The sequence below is a fragment of the Cetorhinus maximus genome, chromosome 10 (genome assembly GCF_964194155.1).
Source record: "Cetorhinus maximus chromosome 10, sCetMax3.hap1.1, whole genome shotgun sequence".
NCBI lineage: Eukaryota > Metazoa > Chordata > Chondrichthyes > Lamniformes > Cetorhinidae > Cetorhinus > Cetorhinus maximus.
In genome coordinates this window covers 19,987,891-20,013,342 of record NC_135888.1, presented here as the reverse complement: position 1 = coordinate 20,013,342, position 25,452 = coordinate 19,987,891, and the positions used below count along the sequence as shown (strand labels likewise).

Below are 25,452 nucleotides of genomic sequence, written 5' to 3'. Positions count from 1 at the left end.
GGTTCTGGTTTGTGGGGCACCGGGACCAGTGTTGGGGAAAGCGGGGCTGTACCGTTGGAACGGTCTTCACCTGAATCATGCTGGGACCAGTATTCTTGCAAACTGCATAGCTAGGGAAGTAGAGAGGGTTTTAAACTAAATAGTGGGGCAAGGGACCAAATGTGGGAAGATGTGATATATCAAAGAGTAAGAAACAAGGTATGAGAGGAAGGTATTAATGTGGGAAATGATAGACAGTGACAGGAAGGGACAGAGTATAAATCTAAGAACAAATCAACAGATAAGGCTGGAGGTTACAAAAATAATAAAAGGTCAAAACTTAAGGCTCTGTATCTGAATGCATGTAATATTCGAAACAAAACAGATGAACTGATAGTGCAAATAGAGATTTAAAAAGTACGATCTGTTAGCCAATAACATGGCATAGATTGGGACCTGAATATTGAAGGGTATGTGACTTTTAGGAAGGATAGGAATCTACGAAAAGGTGGAGAGGTGCCTCTGTTAATTAAAGACAACATTAGCACAATAGAGACGGCTGACCCAAGTTCGGGAGATCAGATGTAGATGCGGTTTGGGTAAAGATGAGGAATGATAAAGGCAAAAAGTCACTTGTGGGAGTGGTGTACAGGCACCCTAACAGTAATCACATGGTAGGATGGGGTATCAAATAGTGAGAGTTTGTCAGAAAGGTACAGCAATTACCATGAGGGATTTTGATTTACATACAGACTGGAAAAATCAGATGGGAAAAGGTAGCGTAGATGAGTTCATAGAATGTTTTCAGGATAGTTTCTCAGAACAGCACGTTCTGGAGCCAACCAGAGAGCAGGCTATACTAGACCTAGATTTGTGCATCGAGATAAGATTAAATTGATAACGTCATAGTGAAGACACCCTTAGGTAGCAGCAATCATAATATGCTTGAATTTTATTTTGAGGGAGAGATGAATGTGTCCAAGACTAGTATTTTAGACTTAAATAAGGGTAATTGTGAGGGCATGAAAACAGCTAGCAAAAGTGAACAGGCAATTTAGGTTAAGGGATTGGTCAATAGAGATGCGATGGCAGACATTTAAGGGGATATTTCAGAACATGGAATAGATGCATTCCAACCAGAAAGAGAAAAATTCCAAGGGGAGAACCCACCATCCGTGGTTAACTAAAGTTAAAGATAGTATCAAACTTTTTTTTAAAAAGAATATAATTGAAAAAAGATGGGTGGCAGGTCAGTAGATTGGACAGAATATAAAAAAAGGCAATTGAACAACTAAAATATTAATAAGGAGGGTAAGATTAGAGTACGAGAGAAAGCTAGCTAGAAATATAAAGGCATTAAAAGTTTCTGTAGATATTTTTAAAAGAAAATAGCTAACAAAGTGAGTGTTGGTCTTCTAGAAAGTGAGTCTGTGGAATTAATATAAAATATGGAGATGGCAGATGAATTGAACTGGTATTTTATATCGGTCTTCACTATAGAGGATACAAGTAACTTCCCAGAAATAGCTGTAAATCAGGAATTGGAAGAGAGAGAGGAACTCAAGAAAATTGCAATCACCAGGGAAGTGAGACTTAGCAAATTGTTGGAACTGCAGGTTGACAAATCACCGGGTCCAATGGATTTTATCCTAGGGCTTTAAAAGAAGTGGCTAGTGATATAGTTGATGCATTTGTTTTAATTTTTCAAAATTCACCATATTCAGGGAAGGATCAATAGATTGGAAAGTAGCTAAAGTAACTCCTTCATTCTAAAAGAGAGGGAGACAGGAAACAGGAAACCATTTATAGGCCAGTTAGCTTAACATCTGACATAGGGAAAATGCTAGAAACTATTAATAAAGACGTTATAACAGGGCACTTGGATAAATTCAAGATAACCAGTGGGTGTACCATACTTAGATTTTCAGAAGGCATCTGATAAGGTGCCACATCAAAGATTATTACAGAAAATAAAAGCTCATGGTGTAGGGGGTAACATATTGGCATAGATAGAAGATTGGCTAGCTAGCAGGAAACAGGTGTAAATACATCTGGTCGGTAGGGTGTGACAAGTGGTGTGCCACAGGAATCACTGCTGGGGCCTCAACTCGTTACAATTTATGTGAATGATTTGGATGAAGGGACCAATGGTATGGTTGCTAAATTTGCTGATGACACAAAGATAGGTAGGAAAGTTAGTCGTGAAGCGGACATAAGGAGGCTACAAAAGGACCTATAGATAGGTTAGGTGAGTGGGCAAAGATCTGGAAAATGGAGTATAATGTGGGAAAATGTGAGGTTGTCCTTTTTGGCAGGACTTATAAAAAAAGAAGCATATTATCTAAATGATGAATGATTGCAGAGCTCTGAGGTGCAGAGGGATCAGAATGCCCTACTGCGTGAATCACAAAAGGTTAGTATGCAAGTACTATGCAAGTACTGCAAGTAATTAGCAAAGCAAATAGAATGTTGTTGTTAATTGCAAAGGGAATTGAATATAAGAGTAGGGAGGTGATGCGTCAGTTATACAGGGCATTGGTGAGGCCACATCTGGAATACTGTATATAGTATTGGCTCCTTATTTAAGGAAAGAGGTAAATGTGTTGGAAGCAATTCAGAGGTTTACTAGATTAATACCTGGAATGGGTGGGATGCCTAATGAGAAAAGGCTGGACAGGCTAGGTTTGTATCCACTGGAATTTAGAAGAGTAAGAGGCGACTTAATTGAAACATATAAGATCCTGAGGGGACTTGACAGGGTGTATGTGGAAAGAATGTTTTCTCTTGTGGGAGAATCGAGAACCAGGGATCGCTATTTAAAAATAATTAGTCTCACTTAAGACAGTGATGAGGAAAGCCTTTTTCTCTGAAGGTTGAGAGACTTTGGAATTCTGTTCCTCAAGAGGTAGTTGAGGCAGAGCCTATAAATATTTTTAAGGCTGAGGTAGGTAAATTCTTGATAAGCAAAGGGGTGGAAGGGTATCAGACTGGCGTTTCAGGAATGTGGAGTTAAAATTAGGTCATATTGAATGGTGGAGCAGGCTCGAGGGGCTGAGTGGCCTATCTTTCTAATTTGTAAGTTCATGTGTTCATATATAACCTGCTCATTGATGCTCAGTTTAGGTTTTGCCAGGGCCTCTCGGCTCCTGACCTCATTACAGCCTTGGTCCAAACACAGATAAAAGAGCTGAACTCCAGAGGTGAGGTGAGAGTGTCGTCAAGGCCGCATTTGACCGAGCGTGGCATCAAAGAGCCCTAGCAAAACTGGAGTCAATGGGAATCGGGGGGGGAAAAAGCTCTCCGTTGGCTGGAGTCACACTTAGCACAAAGAAAGACGTTTGTGGTTGTTGGAGGTCAATCATCTCAGTCCCAGGACATCACTGCAGGAGCTCCTCAGGATAGTGCCCTTGGCCCAACCGTCTTCAGCTGCTTCATCAATGACCTTTCCTTAGTCATAAGGTCAGAAATTGGGATGTTTGCTGATGATTGCACAGTTTTCAGTAATATTCATGACTGCTCAGATACTGAAGCAGATACTGCCCACATGCAGCAAGACCTGGACAACATTCAGACGTGGGCTGATAAGTGGCAAGTAACATTTGCGCCATACAAGTGCTAGACAATCTCTATTTCTAACAAGAGAGAATCCAACCATCGTCCTGAGCATTCAGTGGCACTACCATCACTGAATCCCCCATTATCAACATACTGGGGGTTACCATTGACCAGAAACTGAACTGGACTAGCCATATAAGTACTGTGGCAACAAGAGCAGGTCAGAGGCTAGGGATCCTGTGATGAGTAACTCACCACCTGACTCCCCAAAGCTTGTCCACCGTCTACAAGGCATAAGTCAGGAGTGTTATTGAATACTCTTCACTTGCCTGGATAAGTGCAGCTCCAACAACACTCAAGAAGCTTGACACCATCCAGGACAAAGCAGCCCACATGATTGGCACCCCATCCACCACCTTCAACATCTACTCCCTCCATCACTGATGCACAGTGGCAGCACTAATGATGGGCAACCTAGGCTAATGAGTGAGCCACATGAGTGCCCCTCCTTCATCTCCGTGGGCCGCAAGGTTGAAATCAGGCATGTGTATTAACCATGACCCCATGAATAACAATTTGTGGGGTGTGCCAGTTGAACCATAGCATCGCTTTGGACATAGAGGGATCGCACAGCTCACAGTGTGTGCAATCAGCACACACCTCACTTCATGTGCCCTTGCCTTGTGTGCATATCACTTGGTAATACCGGTGGGAGGAAAAATACACTGACGGAAACCAGCGGAATCTGGCAAATCTGCGTGTGGGCAATGGTCAACAAAATATCTTTGCAGGCCGCGCTCAGAACTCTGATGGGCCGCAGGTTACCTACCACCGATCTACACGATGCATTGTGGCAACTCACCAAGGCTCCTTCAACAGCACCTTCCAAACCTCCGAACTCTAATACTTAGTGGGACAGGGGCAGCAGATGCACGGGAACACCACCACCCTTCAAACCACACAACATCCTGACTTGGAGCTTTATCACCGTTCCTTTGCTGTAGCTGAGTCAAAACCCTGGAACTCTCTCCCTAACAGCACTGTCTGCAGCAGTTCAAGAAGGCAGCTCACCACCACCTTCTGAGGAGCAATTAGGGATGGGCAATAAACGTTGGCCTAGGCAGTGATGCCCACATCCCATAAATGAATGAAAAACACCAACAGCTACGGGCTGATCTTGTAAAGCTGATGTTTCACTAAGGGTTGTAGTAGGCATGAACCTTTTCTTTATTGCGTATGATTGTTGTCAATGTTGTTCCTAAAGCATTGGTGGCAGTGGGAAACTCTTTCGAGTTATCAACAGTCACAGATTGCAACTCTTTCGAGTACAATCACAGTTCTTGGTTTCCGGGAGTGGGACATGAACCCACAACCCTCTGATTCAAAGGCGAGGGTGCTATGAACTGAGCCACAGCTGACACCTCGTGGCAGTGGGAAACTCTTTCGAGTACAATCACAGTTCTTGGTTTCCGGGAGTGGGACATGAACCCACAACCCTCTGATTCAAAGGCAAGGGTGCTATGAACTGAGCCACAGCTGACACCTCCAAAATTCTTTCGAGTTATCAACAGCCACAGATTGCAACTCTTTCGAGTACAATCACAGTTCTTGGTTTCCGGGAGTGGGACATGAACCCACAACCCTCTGATTCAAAGGCGAGGGTGCTATGAACTGAGCCACAGCTGACACCTCGTGGCAGTGGGAAACTCTTTTGAGTACAATCACAGTTCTTGGTTTCCGGGAGTGGGACATGAACCCACAACCCTCTGATTCAAAGGCGAGGGTGCTATGAACTGAGCCACAGCGCACCAATTAGTAGACTCAGTACTCAGGCTCATTACTGTAGGAGGCTCCCAAAGGAGCAACGATGTGATGAGTGAGAATTACTGCTGCTTGTTTTTCCAATTGCTTATGCCAGGTAGAATGTGTGAGTAATGATCTGGTACCTGAGCAACTCCCTGAATAACTTGTTTACAATATACACTGCCAAAGGCTACCTACACAGGCAGCATCTTGTGTTCCTCATAGCTTCACACATGTCCTTTAAATTTGGCTATTAGTCTCATATGTGACCTTTAAATCTGATGGCCAATTAATTTATTTGGTACCAGAGTCGTATACAATATATAAGTACAGTACTATTTGTTTTGTACTCTGTGGCCCTAGGAGTACATCCTAAAACTACTAAATTTCCCTATAGCCACCTGGCGCTATTTATTTATGCACTTTCCCAAGCCTTTTTCTTGATCTCTTACCTTTTTTTTAAGGGTACACCCATAGGTTGTAAACATGCCTGGAGTTTCAAATCTCAAGCATTGCACTCTACTTGATCCCATTAAATGATATGGACCAGTTAACCCACCTTAATCAAATTGCTGATCAATTTAGATAAAGAAGGAATGTGCATTGATATCACCTTTCCATGAGTTCGTGCTGTCCCAAAGCATTTTACACCAAATGAAGGAGTACTTTTTGGTGTTGTGATGTAGTCTACAATGACGGTCACTTGCCTCTTTGCGTCATCTATCCATCAAAAATGATCCCATGTGAGTGGTCCTCTTCATAAATTAAAATTCTGAGCCACGTGTTGTGCAGAATTCTGCTCACAACTTGACCCCAATCAAATCCACTGCCATTAGTAACAATCCTCTGGGTGGACAGCTGGTTGAAATTATTCAGTGTAATACTAGTTATGTAATTCGGTGAGATCTGACTTTTTTTCTTAATAGCTTTCTATGCAGTACTTTACCTTGAACTTTTTTTTTCTCTTTTTTGCCTTGTCCTTAAGCACTGATGACTTTTTTTTTAGGAAGAACAAAATCCCTCTTTTCAATGGTAATGCGACAGAATGGCTTATTGTACTTTCCACTTATCATTCATTCCCCATAAGGGAAAATACAGTCCTCCTGAACTTACCAGCCGTATTGAGTCACCTCAGGAACTGAATCAAACACAATGATCAATGTTCCCCTTGTGCCTCCCTCCTCCCCTTCCCCCTCCTGCAGAGATTAGATCTTACTTCCTGCTCATCAGCTAAGCACTACAATTAATAAGTTGCCCTCTCTGGTATTCTTCCAGATATCTTGATTAAGAAAACCACCAATAGTAACAACGAATTAACTCAGTCTTACTTCCTTCCACACTTAGCTGCATCTGATGGGACCACTTGATGGATAGTAATCTTTCATGATAATGATGCTTTTACTGTTCCCATCTGAATTGGTAACATGATTTTCTTGTCTTGTTCTATCTGTCACACAAGTGGTCTATAATAAAGAATCAACCTTAAACCAACTCTCAAGGTCCACTGTACCCAAATCATTTCTTTACTACTATTAACAGTCCTCCACTTTCTTAATAGAACGAGGCACAAGCTATAGTATTCCTGGTCCTAATTCGTTTTGATTATTTTCCAGCAGCATTTTATGAGAGTTAACTTATTAACCTCCAACTAAAAAAAACATATCCTTCCTGAAAAATGTACTCTTTCCGGTTATCCAGACAAAATCCCTTTATTTTGTGAGACTGTTATTGAAACAAATAATCCTGCTCTTTTGTAACCAATCTTGAATTGTGGGTGACAACCTAGACTATCCATTCAATTTTTACTTTTATTCATTTATGAAATGTGAGCATCGCTGGCTAGACCAGCATTTATTGCCCATCCTTAATTGCCCTTGAGAAGGTGGTGGTGCGCTGCCGCCTTGAACTGCTGCAATCCCTATCATGTAGGCACCCACAGTGCTGTTTAGGGGGGGAATTGCAGGATTTTGACCCAGCTACAGTGAAAGAACGGTGATAAATTTCCAAGTCAGGATAGTGAATGGCTTGGAGGGGAACTTCCAGGTGGTGGTGTTCTCACATATCTGCTGCCCTTGTCCTTCTGGATGGTATTGGGTGTGGGTTTGGAAGGTGCTGCCTAAGGAGTGTTGGTGAGTTTCTGCAGTGCATCTTATAGCTGGCACACACTACTGCCACTTCGTCAGTGGTGGAGGGGGTGAATGTTTGTGGAAGGGGTGCCAATCAAGTAGGCTGTATTGTCCTGGATGGTGTTGAACTTCGTGAGTGTTGTTGGAGCTGCACTCATCCAGGCAAGTGGGGAGTATTCCATCACACTCCTGACTTGTGCTGTGTAGATGGTGGACAGGCTTTGGGGAGTTGGGAGCTGAGTTACTCACTGCAGGATTCTTAGCCCCTGACCTGCTCTTGTCGCCACAGCATTTATATGGCTAGTCCAATTCAGTTTCTGACCAATGGTAACCCCCAGGATGTTGTTAATGGGGGATTCAGTGATGCTAATGCCATTGAATGTCATGGGGAGATGGTTAGATTCTCTCTTGATGGAGATGGTTATTCCCTGGCACTTGTGTGGCGTGAATGTTACTTGCCACTTGTCAGCCCAAAACTGGATATTGTCCAGGTCTCGCTGGATTTGGACTTGGACTGCTTCAGTTCAATGAAACCGGATGGACCACCCAGCATCGACTTAGGCACTGGAAACGTCAATGGCAAACCCAGCCCTGTCTGTGGAGTCGCGAATGATGCTGAACGTTGTGCAATCATCAATGAACATCTCCACTTTTGACCTTATGATGGAAGGAAGGTCGTTGGTGAAGCAGCCGATGATGGTTGGGCCTAGCACACTGTCATGAGAAACTCCTGCAGTGATGTCTTGGAACTGAGATGATTGACCTCCAACAACCACCACCATCTTCCTTTGTGCTAGGTATGACTCCAGCAGCGGAGAGCTTTCCCCTTGATACCCATTGACTCCAGTTTTGCTAGGGCTCCTCGGTGCCACGCTCAGTTAAATACTGCATTAATGTCAAGGGCAGTCACTCTCAGCTCACCGCGGGTGTTCAGCTCTTTTCTCCATGTTTGAACCAAGGCTGTAATGAGGTCAGAAGCTGAGTGACCCTGGCGGAACCCAAACTGAGCATCAGTGAGCAGGTTATTGCTAAACAAGTGCCGCTTGATAGCACTGTTGATGACCCCTTCCATCATTTTACTGATGATGGACAGTAGACAGATGGGGCAGCAGTTGGTCGGGTTGGAGTTATCCTGCTTTTTGTGTACAGGACATATCTGGGCAATTTTCCACCTTGCCGGGTGGATGCCAGTGTTGTAGCTGTACTGGAACAGCTTGGCTAGGGGTTCGGCAAGTTCTTGAGCACAAGCCTTCACTACTATTGCTGGAATATTATCAGGTCTCATAGCCTTTGCGGTGTCCAGTACCTTCAGCTGTTTCTTGATAGCAACTGGCTGAAGACTGGCATCTGTGATGCTGGAGACCTCTGGAGGAAGCCGAGATGGATCATTCCCTCGGCACTTCCGGCTGAAGTGCTTTATCTTTTGCACTGATGTGCTGGGCTCCCCCATCATTGAGGATGGGGATATTGTGGAGCCGCCTCCTCCAGTGAGTTTTTTAATTGTCCTCCACCACTCACGACTGGATGTGGCAGGATTGCAGAGCTTAGATCTGATCCGTTAGTTGTGGAATCGCTTAGCCCTTTCTATCATTTGCTGCTTATGCTGTTTGGCATGCAAGTAGTCCTGTGTTGTAGCTTCACCAGGTTGATGCCTCATTTTTATATATGCATGATGCTGCTCCTGGAATGCCATCCTGCACTCTTCATTGAACCCTTGGCTTGGTGGTAATGGTAGAGTGGGGCTTATGCCAGGCCATGAGTTTACAGATTGTGGTCGAGTACAATTCTGCTGCCGCTGATGGCCCACAGTGCCTCATGGTTGCCCTGTCTTGAGTTGCTAGATCTGTTCAAAATCTATCCCACTTAGCTCGGTGGTAGTGCCATACAACGCGATGCAGGGTATCCGCAATGTGAAGACGGAATTTCATCTCCACAATGACTGTGGGGTGGTCACTCCTCCCGATACTGTCATGGACAGATGCATCTGTGGCAATCCAGGTTGGTGAGGATGCGGCCAAGTAAGTGTTTCCCTCTTGTTGGTTCCTTGTCATGAAGCTATTAATGTATGTAATATTTTGGAAAATATTTTTCTTTTAAAATAAAGGTGTAGCCTGTGGGTCTGTCTTGATTGGATTAAAGCCAGCTAGTTTGGGTGCTTTGATGTGTACTAGTTTTTATATGTAAAGGTGATAGCATGCATTTGCATTTTTTGAATAGAGCATTCAAATGGGGTGAGAACTTGACCTTTCTAGCAGCTACCAAGCAATATGCTTAACAAAAACAGAATTACCTGGAAAAACTCAGCAGGTCTGGCAGCATCGGCGGAGAAGAAATCAGTTAACGTTTCGAGCCTTCATGGCCCTGAAGGCTCGAAACGTTAACTGATTTCTTCTCCGCCGATGCTGCCAGACCTGCTGAGTTTTTCCAGGTAATTCTGTTTTTGTTTTGGATTTCCAGCATCCGCAGTAGCTTTTAGCTTTTTGTTTTTAAGCAATATGCTTATATTACTAATAAAATTTGGTACAATGAATGGGGTTTCATTGTTAAAAGGTAAAGTTCAAAGAGACTGGTGAGACAATCATCGATGGCAGGTATAACTTCAGTAGTTTTCGGGTGTGCAGGCAGAGACAATGTAAGATCAAAAGGCAGCTGCAAGCCTCCAACTGGCTCCACTGTGAAAAGAACCTCCTTCTGAATTTGTGAGGTGAAAATGTTTTGCCTGGTGTTTGGTTAAGTCTATGGGTTGCTGTTGCCTTATTGGAGACTAGTTTGGGAATTTGTTAAAAGTTATGATAGTAGTAATTTGTTGCCATGCGTATATATTTTAACCTGTGTAAATTAATAAAATGTTTCAATTAGTGTAATGTAAAGCCTCAAGAACTGATGGTCTGATTCCTGAATTTAGAGTCGCATCTCAAACATAACACTTAAAATTATAGGTTATGACAGTTGTTTAAAGTTTCCTTCTGGAATTTTTAAATAACTCCGCTTTACCAACTACATTGGTCATAACATTCCCTCACCACCTACCGCAGACCCAGCCTAGCAGCTATATCCTTTAGGTCTCAGCCAGCTCAGACTATGGTGTTGCTACCGAGCCACTCTTGGTGATGGACATTGAAGTCCCCCTTCCAGGGTACATTCTGCAGTGGTGTTCAATATGGAGGAGTACTGATTCATCAGTTGAGGGGGAGGTGGTACGTGGTAATCAGCAGGAGGTTTCCTTGCCTATGTTTGACCTGATGCCATGAGACTTCATGGGGGCTGGAGTCAATGTTGAGGACTCTCAGGGCAAATCCCTCCTGACTGTATACCACTGTGCCGCCACCTTTGCTGGGCCTGTCCTGCCGTTGGGATAGGACATACCCAGGGATGGTGATGGTGTTGTCCGGGACGTAATCTTTAAGGTATGATTCCGTGAGTATGATTACATCAGGCTGTTGCTTGGCAAGTCTGTGAGACAGCCCTCCCAAGTTTAGTTAGTAGGGAGGACTTTGCAGGGTCGACAGGGCTGGGTTTGCCGTTGTCATTTCTGGTGGCTAGGTTGATGCCGGGTGGCCCGTTGGTTTCATTGAACTGAAGCAGTCCATGTCCAAATGCAGCAAGACCTGGACAATATCCAGACTTGGGCTGACACGTGGCAAGTAACATTTGTGCCACACAAGTGCCAGGCAATGACCATCTCCAACAGGAGAGAATCTAACCATCACCCTTTGACGTTCAATGGCATTACCATCACTGAATCTCCAACTATCAACTCACTGGGGATTTCCATTGACCAAAAACTGAACTGGACTAGCCATATAAATACTGTGTGACTACAAGAGCAGGTCAGAGGCTAGGAATCCTGTGGCAAGTAACTCACCTCCTGACTCTCCAAAACCTGTCCACCACCTACAAGGCACAAGTCAGGAGTGAAATAGAATACTCGCCACTTGCCTAGATGAGTACAGCTCCCACAATACTCAAGAAGCTTGACAGCACCCAGGACAAAGCAGCCTACTTGATTGGCACCACATCCGCAAACATTCACTCCACCACCAATGCACAGTGGCAGCAGTGTTCACCATCCACAAGATGCACTGCAGGAATTCACCAAGGCTCCTTAGAGAGCGTCTTCCAAATCCATGACCACTACCATCTAGATGGACAAGGGCAGCAGATAGATGGGAACACCACCACCTGGAAGTTCCCCTCCGAGTCACTCACCATACTGACTTGGAAATATATCGCTGTTCCTTCACTGTCGCTGGATCAAAATCCTGGAACTCTCTTCCTAACAGCACTGTGGGTGTACTTACACCACATGGACTTCAGCGGTTCAAGAAGGCAGCTCACCACCACCTTCTCAAGGGTAACTACGGATGGGCAATAAATGCTGGCCCAGCCAGCAAAGTCCATATCCTGTGAATGAAAAAAAAATTCCCTTTGTGATAGGCCATCTCAGAGTCAATTGCATTATTGCCAGACCAAGTGAGGGTGGCAGATTTCCTTCCCTAAAGGACATTAGTGAACCAGATATTTTCATTAGACTTTTAATTCTAGATTTTTATTGAATTCAAATCCCACCGCCTGCTGTGTTGGGATCCAAACCTCCGTCCCCAGAGCATTACCCTGGGCCTCTGGATTACCAGTCCAATGACAGTACCATTACACCACGGCCTCCTTGTTATCTTGTAACTGCCCAATAAGGTGACAGATTTCTTTGGCAGTTCTGTCATTCACGCCGATGTGTAAAGCAATTGCAGTCTCCTTAATATTTTCATTATCAAACCATCTGTCTTGCTGTCATTTATGGCTTGAGACCTAATGTCTGATAAAATGTAGCTGCGCTACTCAAGACCCCTCACTGCATAAAACCCAATTAACCTGTCTCACTGTGCAGTATCCAATTTGCAAATGTGTTACCTGCCATAGTTAACACTGGGCTTCATTTATTCTGCTTTTTTTTACCTCCCTCACTGAAGGTGAGCAGAGGTCATGTTTTTTCCCCTGTTAACATTGATATGATCCCAGTTATGAGAATACTGGACAAGCCACATACTTGTTAGGATCTGGCTTGATAGCATGGAGGAACCAAGGGTAAGGAAATAAGCGGCTGAACTCCAAGATTAAATTGAAACATCAAATGAATCTTTATTATTCCAACTTGAACAAAATAAACACAAGCAAGAATGACTGAATAGGTACACTGTGCAAATAAGATAATAATTCTCAACGATATGAGCTTCTACCTTAAACTCAATTCAACAGACTTAGCCCAGCTTAAACTTTTTGCTGTGGTTTTCACTCTGATGGGCTTTTAACCATACTCCTACACTATAGGCATTGCAGACGGTCACGTGTCATGACCCATCAGATCGCAGACACTCCATTGGCGCTTTTTTCTCTTAGCTGGACTACCCCTTTCTTTACAGAGCTACTTGGTCTTATCCAGTTCTCTGGCTAAACAAAGCAGACTAGATGTCTGCAGCCTCCAGGGAACTTCGCTTGCATTTATTTATTTTCTAAAAGAACCAAAATCCATGAGTTTTTTCTTTTTAGCATTGTTTCACCCTCAGCAGTTTTCTCCATAGCAACCTCAGGACTTTCTTGCTTTTGAGAGCCCCTCAGCTGGATCAGAAGTTCAAGCATTGTTTGTAAACACACACAGGCATACCAAAACAAACCAAAAGTTGGCAATCCCAATTCACCTTAAATTGAAACCAGAACGCTTCATTCTTAATCCTTAATATAAGCCACATTAGAGACAGTTATAGCAGTCTGTTTGTCTGTAAACCAATTAAGTCAAAAACTAATAAATGGATTTCAACGAAACTTGGTGCATAGGGTATAACCCAAGGAAGAACTGAATATTTTTTTTGTCACGATACAGATCAGAATCCTGGAATTTTTTAAAGGATCCGTTAACATTGGAAAATAGGGCAAATTGACTTTTAAAAAATTTTGCGGGCTGTTTTATTTCAAAAGTTGTTTATTGTTTTAAAATGTTGTGTCTCAGCTGTTATGGTGGAATTTGTCACAACTGTTAGAATGTGAACAGAGTTTTCAGACCAGGTTGTTGGATGTGGATTGGCCTGAAGCCTCCTTGGTGAGATAGAAGCTTTTGATAAAAATATTTCTTTTTCAGCTTTGTAGTTACAGAGCATCAACCAGCAGGGAAAAGCCTCAAGGAAGAACTAACATTGTATTAACATTGCGTGGTGGATATATGCGCTGTACTGAGTGCCCACTTCACTTGTTTGGGTTTGTTTTTAGAATAATGAAGAGATTCTTCTCTTCCACACCTCCCCTTTCCCTCCCACCCCATCCTAACCCCAAGGTCTGCAGCAAACGTTTAGGAATTCTGTGAAAGCGCAGGAGAATTTTGCATGGGGAATGAGTTTTTGAAGAAGGGAAGACATCTGAGTAGACAGAGCATGATGATTTCTGGTTAATGCTAAAGTTGGTGAGGATTAAAAAACAGCTCATTACATAAGCCACGTCGAGACCAAAAGGAAATATCAGCAAAGGAATATTATTCAAATCCTGTTATTCAAATCCAACCACAAAATCCAGTGCAGAGCCACCTGGTACAAGCATGTTTCCATTTATTGTATATTGAAAAGCGGGTCCCTTTGATCAAGGGAATGTTGGGAACAATCATTTCATGATTCTTGTAATATTGGAGTCTTGGTTTCTCAACTTGAAGTGGTGTAGAAGATTAGAAAAATATTGGCCCTCTATCCAGCTCTACCTGTCCCCCCCCCCCCCCCCCCCCCCCCCCCCCCCCCACACCTCCTTAAACCAGCTTATATTTCACCTCTTTTCTATTTTCCCTTAGTTCTGTTGAAGAGTCATACAGACTCAAAACGTTAACTGTGTTCCTCTCCGCAGATGCTGTCAGACCTGCTGAGTTTTTCCAGGTATTTTTGTTTTTGTTTTGGATTTCCAGCATCCGCAGTTTTTTGCTTTTATTATAGAAAAATATTCTATATTGCTTTTCATTTTCCTTTACCTTTTTGAGACTTCAAAAATTTTGTTGAAGGAGAAGTGTTCATATTTTTTCTTGAACATTCATCTGGAATGGGCTCTTCATTTGGCTTTGTAATCTTTTACCCATTTGGATTATTGTACATGTATACAGGTGCTATCCAGCAATAAGAATTTTTTTCTATTTTGACAGTCAAATATTCTGCCACAGATGCAGCTTTGCAACCATAGTGAGTTTCTGAAAAGAAGGAAACACAATGCACCTCGTACTAAGTTTTTAAAAAGCCCATCTGTGGGTTTAAATAGCAAATAAGCCATATCTACATCTAGCAAGAACCACTCACTGAAAATCACACTCTGACATTGGGTGCCTGAAATGCAGTGCTGTGGTCTCCAGCAATATTACTTGCTTTGTATGCATTGCAAAGGAAAAACATGGAATATCTTTCATGTTCGTCGGGGCAACTTATCTACTTTGATAGATTTGCGAACTGCCATTATTGCTGTTGCCTTTCATGAGTTTTGGCATCTTGTAATCTGGGCAAATGACATGGGAGTAATCTGTGCTGAATTGCTCCTTTCTTCTTTACAGCACCATTTTAAAGTTCACATTTTAAATCGCTTAGTTGCTCAATGACATATTCATGAGCCATGAACATTAGCAATTGTAAGGTGGCAATCAAGTAAGTGCATGAGCCTGAGTAGGATGTAGGCACACGTGATACATAGTCTACTTGGGCTGCTGTAACTCTGGCCATGTTGTGACATTTAATAAGCTTGCATTTTGAATCATTTTTAGTAACTGTCCCTGCATACATTCCAAGCCTTGGGCTGGGAGCAGAATTCTGCGCACATGACCACATCCTGCTCTCATGAAGTGCGGCGACGTGCAACTTGGGTCTGCTGGCTCTACCTTAAAAACTGATCTCTAGGGCAGATGCAGCATTATGTCACCATCACTTGATGAGGAATTACAGGGCTGCTTTCTATTTTAAAACAATACTATTTGTATTTAGAAACAGCTGAAATGGCAGGCATGCAAATTTGTGTTTCATGTAGTTGTGATGTTGAAGAATTACTTATTGTGAAGCGAGCAAACCTATTGAGAGGTTAAATAAGTGGGTAAAATCTTTTTTGGAAGGCGGATGGACATTTGCAACTTTGTTTTCTGAAATGAAAAACATTTCTTCCTTCTCTGTTCTCTGACAGTGACAGCATATCCTAGAGTCACTAAATGGGAAGAGGGGTGGGGGGGTTCCAAGCAAAATTACAACTCTAACCAAAGCCTTTTACCAAAACAGAGGATTTCCGTGCTTATATTCAGGGAATAATGTGTTAAACTTTCCTCTTTCAGATTGGGAATTGGCAATCAGAGTAGGTGTGATGGACTGTGCCGATGAGAAGAATTTTGCCATTTGTGCAGAGTATGGCATTCACTTCTATCCAACCTTTAGGGTAAGGATATGCCTAATAACTAATCATGGCTTTTGGAGAGAAGAGGCATTGTGCTGTAAACCATTCACGTTGCAAATTGCTGTATTTTGATATGGAAAATAAGGTCATCTTTCTTAATGCTGGTGTTCAATTCCATCAATGCACCATCTGTTCTGTTGAAATTTGATGTCCTTTTTTCTCCACCTGCGGGAGTGGAAAGCAGCACTTGCACCATAATCATAAAAAAAATTTGAACCTATTTCACAGTCATGTTATCCTGCATTACAAAACCAGTTACTTTTGTTAACTTTCTCTAAATATAATGGATCTCCAACTAAAGCTGTTGTGGATTGCTGTTGGCAGTCATGTAGTTTGTTAGCTTCCCCACAGATTTAATGCCATCAAATAGAAGTTAGAAGCAGAGTGTACCACACAGGGTAGATAAAGAACAGAAGTCGCCCTCAAGAGAGTTGTGCCTCCTTTACTGCCTAACTAGAGAAAGGACAGATTACTTGCTTCTCCGCCCTTTCTTTCCAATGGGGCTTTGTTACAGGAAGGCAAGAAGTAGAAGGAAACTGAGAACACAACTATCTTAATGGCGTAGTGAGATACAGACAGGCTAAAGGCACCACCTTGGTTTGGCACAAAACCATATGCACTTGAACATTCCAAGCTCAATTCTTATTTTATACTCATTCACAGCTCTGCCTACACCTTGATTACAATGTTGATGTCAGCATTCCTGGGTCAAGGATGAGTAAAATAAGTCAATAGCTGCAATTCCTAATTGGTGTCCAGGTGTAATAAGATGCCACTTGAATGGTCTGTGAACAACGTGCCTATATTGCAGGATAATGTCTTCAAAACCTTTAATTGCACTGAATCCAACTGATGCTTAATTGTGCAAAAGTGATTAATTTTTCTAATCTGCCCCCACTAACTTCAGATACACCACAGTAAGAGATGCTGACTTTTTTTTCCTGTATTCGTCAGCCCGGCCAGCGCTTACTAAATGGGCATCTATTTTGGTGGAGAAAGCACTCTTCCAAGTCCCTTGAGAATTGTTTCTTCCTTGTCTATGGAATGGTGCTGATTGTCAATTTGGATGGGATGGATCCTCCAATTTTTTCTTTGATCTCTTGAAATATAATCTGTAGATCTGGACATGATTTTTTTTCCACTGTCTCCTTGGGTTTAAAACTGGAAGACATTTTGGAGGTGAGTGCAACAGCAGTTGTCATTCTTGCTTGTGCTGTCCCCTGATCCACTGACTGTGTCATCTGTCAAATTCTAGTTAGAGCAACTGTGCTAACAATTTCCATCACTTTTTAAGAAATTGTCTACAAGGAAGTCTAGGGTAAGGAAAATGGAGTTGAGGTCATGATCAGATCAGCCGCAGTCATCTTAAACGGTGGAGCAGGTTCGAGAGGCCGAACGGCCAACTCCTCCTAATCCTTATATACTCATGTAGTTGGAACATTAATTCATGACCCAATGGCAATCTCATTTTCTTGTGGGAAGGTCCAGTGCATCTTCTGTTTCAAATCATGGCATGACCTGGCAGGCTACTGGACCTGGTTTGCTTCTGAACACAACAGTATAGGATATAAATTTGCTTCAGAGCGGAACACCCTGCTGTAGTTGGAATATATAAATGAACAATTGCTAACTCTGGGAGTGGAGAAGAATACAGTTTCTAATCTCTATTTTTAGGTCAGCTTTTGGAATGGATTCATTTCTTTCTTTTGCCAAGTTTTCTTTTTTTATTTTCACAACAGGACTCTGCTTTCTACGTTAAGATATTAAAATTAATTGCTGTTGGGAGCCATTTTTATTTCCACCAACTCTCATGCTATCACTAAAAACCTGTTGCGTTAACATTGTTAATTTTTATTTTGTTTTTCCCTTCCAGTACTTCAAAGCACTTGCAACCAAGTTCACAACAGGAGAAAATTACAAAGGTACAGTACACAAGCATTGCAGGGAAATTTCCACAATTTGAATAAAATGACGATGTTTATTCAACGTGGCAGTTCATGTTTCCTTTAGGCCATACCAAGTGTTGCACAATATCAATGCTAATCTAACAGTCCTCAAACAAAATTCAATTCTAAGCAAGAGTTTTAAATCTGACAACAATTTGCGAGTGGATAGAAAGGGCAGCAACAGTTGCTTAATAATTTTATTAGCTGTTCTTGTTTAAACTTTGTGGTACATATTTGGATTTATTTTCTGAAATTGTCAAGTTACAACTGAAGTGGTGGTGGCTAGCGTATGTAAATGCTGTGCCTCAAAGGATAAAGCCTATTTTAAGACTTGAATAATTGCCTTTGTAGAAGTCTCCAAGCGGCAACGATGTCTACGTCTTTAAAGATAGATGAGTGAGTTGTTCCTGTATAAATCTCCTAACCATAAGGGCAGTTAGAATTAGAACTAATTTTAAATCTGTAGTGAGAAATTTTTCAGAAAACAGCTTTTGATAAATCTATTTATCCCCATTTGCACCTCCAGGCCCATTACTTGACCTATTCTACCATCAGAGATAAAAACAAAAAGCTAAAAGCTACTGCGGATGCTGGAAATCCAAAACAAAAACAGAATTACCTGGAAAAACTCAGCAGGTCTGGCAGCATCGGTGGATGCTGCCAGACCTGCTGAGTTTTTCCAGGCAATTCTGTTTTTGTATTCTACCATCATCCTTTTTACCATTTAATCTCTCCTGCTCTCCACCCTATGACACACCTTTCTTTTCCTTGTTTTATTTTCTGCCCCCCTACCTCTGTACTTGACAGGAATATAGATGTCAAGTGTGTTTTGATGAAAGATTTGTTTCTTTCTACTCAGATGCTGGCTGATCTGCTGAGTATTTCAAGCATTTTCTGTTTTATTTCCAGCATCCACAGTGTTTTGCTTTTTTATTAGTGAGGAAAGGTCGCCCAGCTCATCCAATGTGCCACTTCCAGAGTCCGTGAATAATTATTCAGTCATGGATGCTTTGTCCTTCTTTCCCCTGTCCTTTCTGCCTGCTCTACTGCTGCTTGTTTGATTCCCTGTATTTGAAGGAACTTGATATTTAATGCCTACCTCCATTGAAGGAAGTAAATCAAAAAATATTCTTTGTCTCTGTACTTCTCTTTCCCACTTTTGCTGAGAAGTTAACCATCTAGCTCCCTTTTGTTTTTTTTAATAAAAATATCAATTGATCCCAAATTCCTGCTCCCTGTGAATGTGCTGCACTTTCCTGTCAAGAGGGACAAAGTTATATTATTTGTCTTTAAGGTTGGAATTTTGTATGTATGTCCCATGTCCTGTGATTATTGTCCAAGTTAAGTAATTTGAGTAAGTTAAGCCAATCTTATCTTTACTTCTCATTTTTTGAAATACTTGGCGTGCTGTCCCAAGACTTCCCTCCAATGAAAGTATGTTTAATTTAAGCTTTCACCCTAATTTTGGACTAGAATTAGCCTGTTCTGAGGAAACGTCATTGAACTGAATTGTCAAGTCTGTTTTTCTCTCCTTAGATACTGCAAGACCTGTGTTTTAACAGCATATTCTGTTTTTACTTTCGGCAGCTGGAATCTTGGTTTGACCTCTTATAGAGAAAAACAATATGGCAGTGCAGTACTAGGTCACTATCAGCAAAGATTAAGTGCTCAGGTCCATAATGAGACTTAAAACACCTTGGCAAGAATGCTGCTAGCTGAGTCAGCAGACTGTTAAGTAATACAGTAGATTAGCTAACATTTTCTCCAAACAAAAGTTGTTGTCCCATTAGTAAACTAAGGCAATGTATAATATAAAATTTTATATCATCAGGAAAGGTTTTAAAACTACAATGTTTAAAAAAAAATTCAAAACTAGTCTTTCAAATGAAAAATTGTTTTCAACCAAAAATATACATTAACAGAGGATCCAAGTCAATTTTGTTACTGTACTTTAGTGCATTGAAAATATATTTGTCTGTTTGATTCTGTATTTAGGAGGTATGGCTTGATTTCAAAAGTTAACTGGGATTTTAAATGAAGGCCTTCTGGTGCTTTCAAACCAGAAATCAAAAATACTGCTAGTGGAATTAAAAATGCAGAACTGAGGAGCTGGATACAGCTGGGGAAGAACCACAAAGTATGTACGAAGAAAACACACATTACTCTCTGTTTACTCTGAAATCAAGCTTGTGATATTAACTGAGACTTTTGTCATCCAAAAATCTATCCCTATTTTCATATTGCCATAATTCCCTTGGTTGTAATTTATGCAGGTTAATTGTCATATTTCATCATTTTGTTATACTTCTGAGTTCTTCAAGCTTCGATTTCTTCTAAACCTTCCACCTTTTAATTATTACCTAAAATTTGAAACCTAGTCTCCAGCATGTAATTGCTGTGGATGAAAGACACCAAAAGTGTTGAATGGTGGTGCTTTTGTTATTTGGTCATGCTTAACCCATGGATGACAAAGATTTCATGGAATGTGAAGATTCTGTGGTAGTATTTGGAAATTTAAAGAAAATAGTATCACATAAATTTGTTTCACAGGACCAAACAGAGAGTTGCAGACTGTACGACAAATAATGATTGACTTTCTGCAAAATCACACGACTGCAAACAAGCCTCCAGCTTGTCCTGTGCTAGGCGTGGCAAGGTACTGTTGTTGGAAGTTTCAGTTCTTTCAGTGATGCCATTTGTGTTACATGCAATGAAAATGTATGCTTAGTGCACATTTGAAAGTGATCTTTGGATAAGTTGCTATTACCTGAGGCTCAAACAATGCAAAGCATTGGGTAGTTTAGCCACCCAGTTAAATTTGTGGCAAATTTCTCATTTTTAACTGCGCATGCAACTTTTATAACTTTATTTGAGGCAGAGACATTTTATCTATTCTCTCTCACACTATGCAGTAAATAGCCACCCTACTCCCAGCCCTATCGCTGGTTCTCTCAAGCCAGTTTGTGGGAGATGAAAGAGCATGGCCTTGGGGACAATCCCTCTCTTCCTTTGTGTGTACACGACTCTGATTTCTATTGTTTCTATGATGTCACTAAGTAGATTAGAATTCCTGCAATTCTCTATGCAATGCCACGCAATTGACTGATGATCAAGGTTCTTGGGGTACTGTCTGTTGTAGTACTTAGGCACATAGGGAAGAATGTCCCAGGTTTGATTTCCTGACACTGCTGAATCAGTTGACAAGTCAGACTGCTGTAATTTACCTTGGATCCCATGGACTACAGAGGGGATAAATTGTGTTCCCACTCCAAATCTGTATCTGATAAGCCCTGCTTGAAACACAGCATGTCAATAGGGTGAAGAGAAGATTTGGAGTTGACTCTGAGCTCAACAGTCAAGTTGCTTGGCAATACACACTATTCGGGCTCTATTGTGAGGAATAGCCGGTTAAAGTACTGGTAGCTATTGGTTCACTCACAATCGTAACTAGGCAAGAATCTAAGTTCAGAAGAAGGTGGGCAAAAATTGGAAACACTTTATAATGAAGACTTTGGGTGTGGATCCCACATTATACTGTTAAGTTTGAACTCCCACCACGTTGTCAACCTATGGCCCTGTAAGCTAGATTTTCAAAAAAACATATTAACTTGTACTCTGCAGAAGTACAGAACATCAATATAATTTAATAATTTTGTAGAACAAAGTTTTTAAGGCCATCTCCAGTATACATTTTTAAATGTAAAGCTAATATGGTCATTGTATGCTTTGTATACTTTCCTTGTGTAAAGCCTTTCTGAAAAGTATGACTGATCTTCAAAACATTTTTCCTCTTGATTTCAGCTCTGGCTCTATCCTGTCTTTGTTGGGTAAACAGCAGAAGCACTATACAGCTGTTATATTTGAAAGAGAATTGTCCTATGTAGGTCGGGAGGTGAGTTTTTGTGTTCTCCCTGATACTCCCTCCTGCATGCTCCCCCACCCCCCTGCCCCATCACTAAAACCAAAGGGTTAATATCCTGGATCTTATTTTGATTTACTTTGGCTGCAATGGTTCCCTTTCCCTGTTGGTTTAAAATTGAAATGAGGATCAGCAAATGCACAGTGTCGTGATAGGAAAGCTGAGACTAAGCACAAGAATGCACATGTAACCAAATCTGTATGGAACAAATCTTGTACAGCATCAACTGAAGCAATCTTACATCTGTCTGCAGTGGCTCTACCAGTGAGAAGCTGAGGCGATGTAAAGCCCATTGCAGGATTTTGAATTCAAGTTGTCTTCAGTTATACGGAGTTACATGTTTATATTACTAGCAGTTAAATTCTAATGTGCAATTGATGTGAATTGAAGTGCCAGGTTGTGTTGTTTGGCAATACACTCCTGCTTGAGGTAGAAGGTTGAGTTCAAACCCTGCTCCAGGAGCACATATCTTGCTGGACACTAGGCAGTGCTATTCTTAATCCTGTATGCCAGAGGCTAGGTTCTTTGGATGAGATGTTAAACCCAGACTCTTGTTTCTTGGCAATCTATCTGAACAGCCTGTACTGGTATTCACTGCCAAACAAAAAATGGGAGATTGATAAAGTGCTTATTAGGACATTTATATATTTAAAATACTCATGCCATTATATTAAGTTTTCATTGTTTTCTAACAGGTGATACTTGATTTGATGCAGTATGAAAATATTATTGTAAAACGAATGCTGGATACAGACATAAAGTTAATGGAGAAACTTGGTATCCATTCAGTGCCATCTTGCTACCTGTTCCATCCCAATGGCTCCCATGGATTAATGTACATGTAAGTGTGCTGCTGTTATGAAAATATAATAATTTTCATAATATTATTGTGATTTATTGCAAAAGTGGGTTAACAGTGGGGTTGGATTAGTTTCCCTATGTGTGTGTGGGGGATTTAGTTGAATTGGAGACAGCTGGTCTGGAGGCTTTGAGTTATCAACAAGAAGCTAGGTTTGAAATGCTAAATACATAAACATGGCTGAAGTAAAACAGTAGTGACTGTGTGATCAAGTTTCCCTTGTGGATTTGATCCACCTGGCGCACGTCATCTGCCACGCCATAACAGCTACAGTTAAAACAGATTCTTGCACCATAACATACAATTTTTAACGTGGATAGTGAAGAGCTGCAGGGCATTGGAAAGCCAGTGCGTGCTGCCGTACCAGAGGAAGGTAAAATATTGATTCGGGCTTGAATTTCATCATTCCCAATCTTTCTACATGAAAAAGAGGCACGAAGTAAGTTGCCAGGTAACCTCATCTTTGGATGGAAAGGGAGAGGTTGCCTTTGGTCACACTTGCACACCCAGGAACTAGTTGAAGTGGCATTAGCAAATATTGTCTAGTAGATCACCTATTGTTGTCTTTGTCTTGAAACGTGCTTTGGGGATAGAGATGAAAGATATGTGCACACTACAGGAATCCAACTTTTAATTTCTTCCTCTTGAGGGAATTAATTTATATTCATGCACTGCCAATTTTTGACAATCACTTGTCAACTCAAGGACTTAGTGATTTGCCCACCATGGTCCAATTAAAATTTCTCACACATCTTTTGTTTCTGGTATAAATTCCTCTCGGTATATGTTTTTGACCAATTTGTATGCCCTGTTTGCATATCTGTAGTAAAAAATCGTTATTGGAAATTGGTTTTCATTCGAAGACTATGGAGGTAAGGCAACATTAGTTACTGGGCTAGTGATCCATATGCCTGGACTGATGATCCAAAGACATGAATTCATATCTCACAGTGGCAACTGAATTTGAATTCAATTAAGTTAATTAAATCTGGAAATCAAAAGTTAGTGTCAGTAATGGTGACCATGAAGCTGTGATTTAAAAACCCATCTGGTTCACTAATGTCCTTGTTGTGAAGGAAAACTGCTGTACTTGCCTGTGTCTTTTATGTGACTCTAGACCCACAGCAATGTGGATGACTCTTAACTGCCCTCTGAAATGGGCAAGCTAATCAACTGTATCAAGCCACAAAGAAAACTACCATAAAAGTGGATAGACTAACTTGAAATGAGGTGCCACCTGAGTGAGCCTGCAAAAGACAGCTAAGCAATCCAACATGCAAAAGATCAGATCGAACATTGTTGGAGAATTAAACAATTAATGCAAGAAGGCTGCTCCACAGACACCCATAGCCTCATGTGCTGGGCTCCGCCATCATTGAGTGCAAAGGAAAAAGCTGAAGCATTTGCAAAAATTTTCAGCCAGAAGGGTTGAGTGGATGATTAATTCCTGCCTCCCCCTGAGGTTTGCAGCATCGTGGGAGAAAGCCTTCAGCTAATACGGTTCACTCCACATGATATTATGAAACAGCCGGATGTGGTGGATACAGAAAAGCCTATGGGTCCTGGACAAATCCCAGCTGTAGTGCTGAAGATTTATGTCCCTTGCCCATGTGCAGCAAGAACTAGACAACATTCAGTTTTGGGCTGATAAGTGGCAAGTAACACTTATGCCAGGCAACAACCATCTTCAACAGGAAAAAGCTGAGCAACACACCCTTGACATTCAACTGCATTGCCATCATTGAATCTGCCTTTATCAACATCCTGCAAGTCACCATTGACCAGTGACTTAACTGGACTAGCTACATAAAATAGGTGGCTACAAGAATATGCCAGAGGTTGGATATTCAGCAGTTGTTTACTCAGCTCCTGACCCCACCTCTTCTGCAAAGCCTGTCCATCTTCTACAATGCACAAGTCAGAATTGTGCTGGAATATCCCCACTTGCCTGGATAAGTGTATCTCCAAAAACACTCAACAAGCTTGACACTCCAGAACAAAGCAACCTGCTTGATTGTTTAAAGTAGTGGATGGGGTGCCATTTACTCTGCTCCACAGCCAGCACATCATGGCTGCAGTGGGTACCATCTACAAAATACACTGCAGAAACTTGGCAAGGTTCCTTCGATAACATCTCCCAAACCTGCAATCTCCAATCACCTGGAAGGTCAAGGAATGGAAACACCACCTGCAAGTTCTCCCAAGTCGCATACCGTCCTGAATTGGAAATATATTGCCCTTTCTTCAATGTTGCTGGGTAAAAATCCTGAATCTCCCTACTTGCAGTATTGCGGGAGTGCCTTCACCTAATGGACTGCAGCGGCTCAAGAAGGCAGTTCATCAAATGTTGGCCTTGCCATTGATGTACATGTCCCATGAAGGAATAATTTAAAAAAAACCCTGCTGTTCTTACTCAATTAACTGAAAAGCAAATAAATTATCTCTTTATTGTGATAGTTTCTTATTTTTGGGACAAGAATTCTATTTTACTATTCAGTCACCTCTACTTTTGATGATTCTGCTGACGACTGTTTGAATTCCAAGGCCTTTTTTCTTTTGTAATTGTGTATTGGGAACACATGGTGCCTCTCATATTGTCGATTGGATATGTTTATATTAAAACTGTTGTCCAGTCAATTTTAGAATTCCACCAAAATGTCTTCATGTTATTTTCCCACTAATGTAGAATAAATGAATAAAATTTACAGCCCTGAATTGATGCTTTTGTGAGCATCGTAATTTAAAGGGAAGGATCTACTTGCTCAATACAAATTAATGCTGACTTAAGCTGAAACTTCAAATGGAATCATACAATTAAAT

General features: G+C 41.4%; 1 protein-coding gene across 2 annotated transcripts in view; it reads left to right on the top strand.

The window, feature by feature from the left end:
• qsox2 (quiescin Q6 sulfhydryl oxidase 2) overlaps positions 1 to 25,452 on the top strand; it is a 93,966-nt gene that overhangs the window by 15,555 nt on the left and 52,959 nt on the right. For both annotated transcript variants that reach the window (XM_078550097.1, XM_078550096.1), the window contains exons 2-6: positions 15,790 to 15,890; positions 17,782 to 17,830; positions 20,405 to 20,510; positions 21,656 to 21,746; positions 22,469 to 22,614. In XM_078550097.1, the coding sequence (XP_078406223.1) occupies positions 15,790 to 15,890; positions 17,782 to 17,830; positions 20,405 to 20,510; positions 21,656 to 21,746; positions 22,469 to 22,614 (493 nt within the window). The remainder of the gene's footprint in view (positions 1 to 15,789; positions 15,891 to 17,781; positions 17,831 to 20,404; positions 20,511 to 21,655; positions 21,747 to 22,468; positions 22,615 to 25,452) is intronic.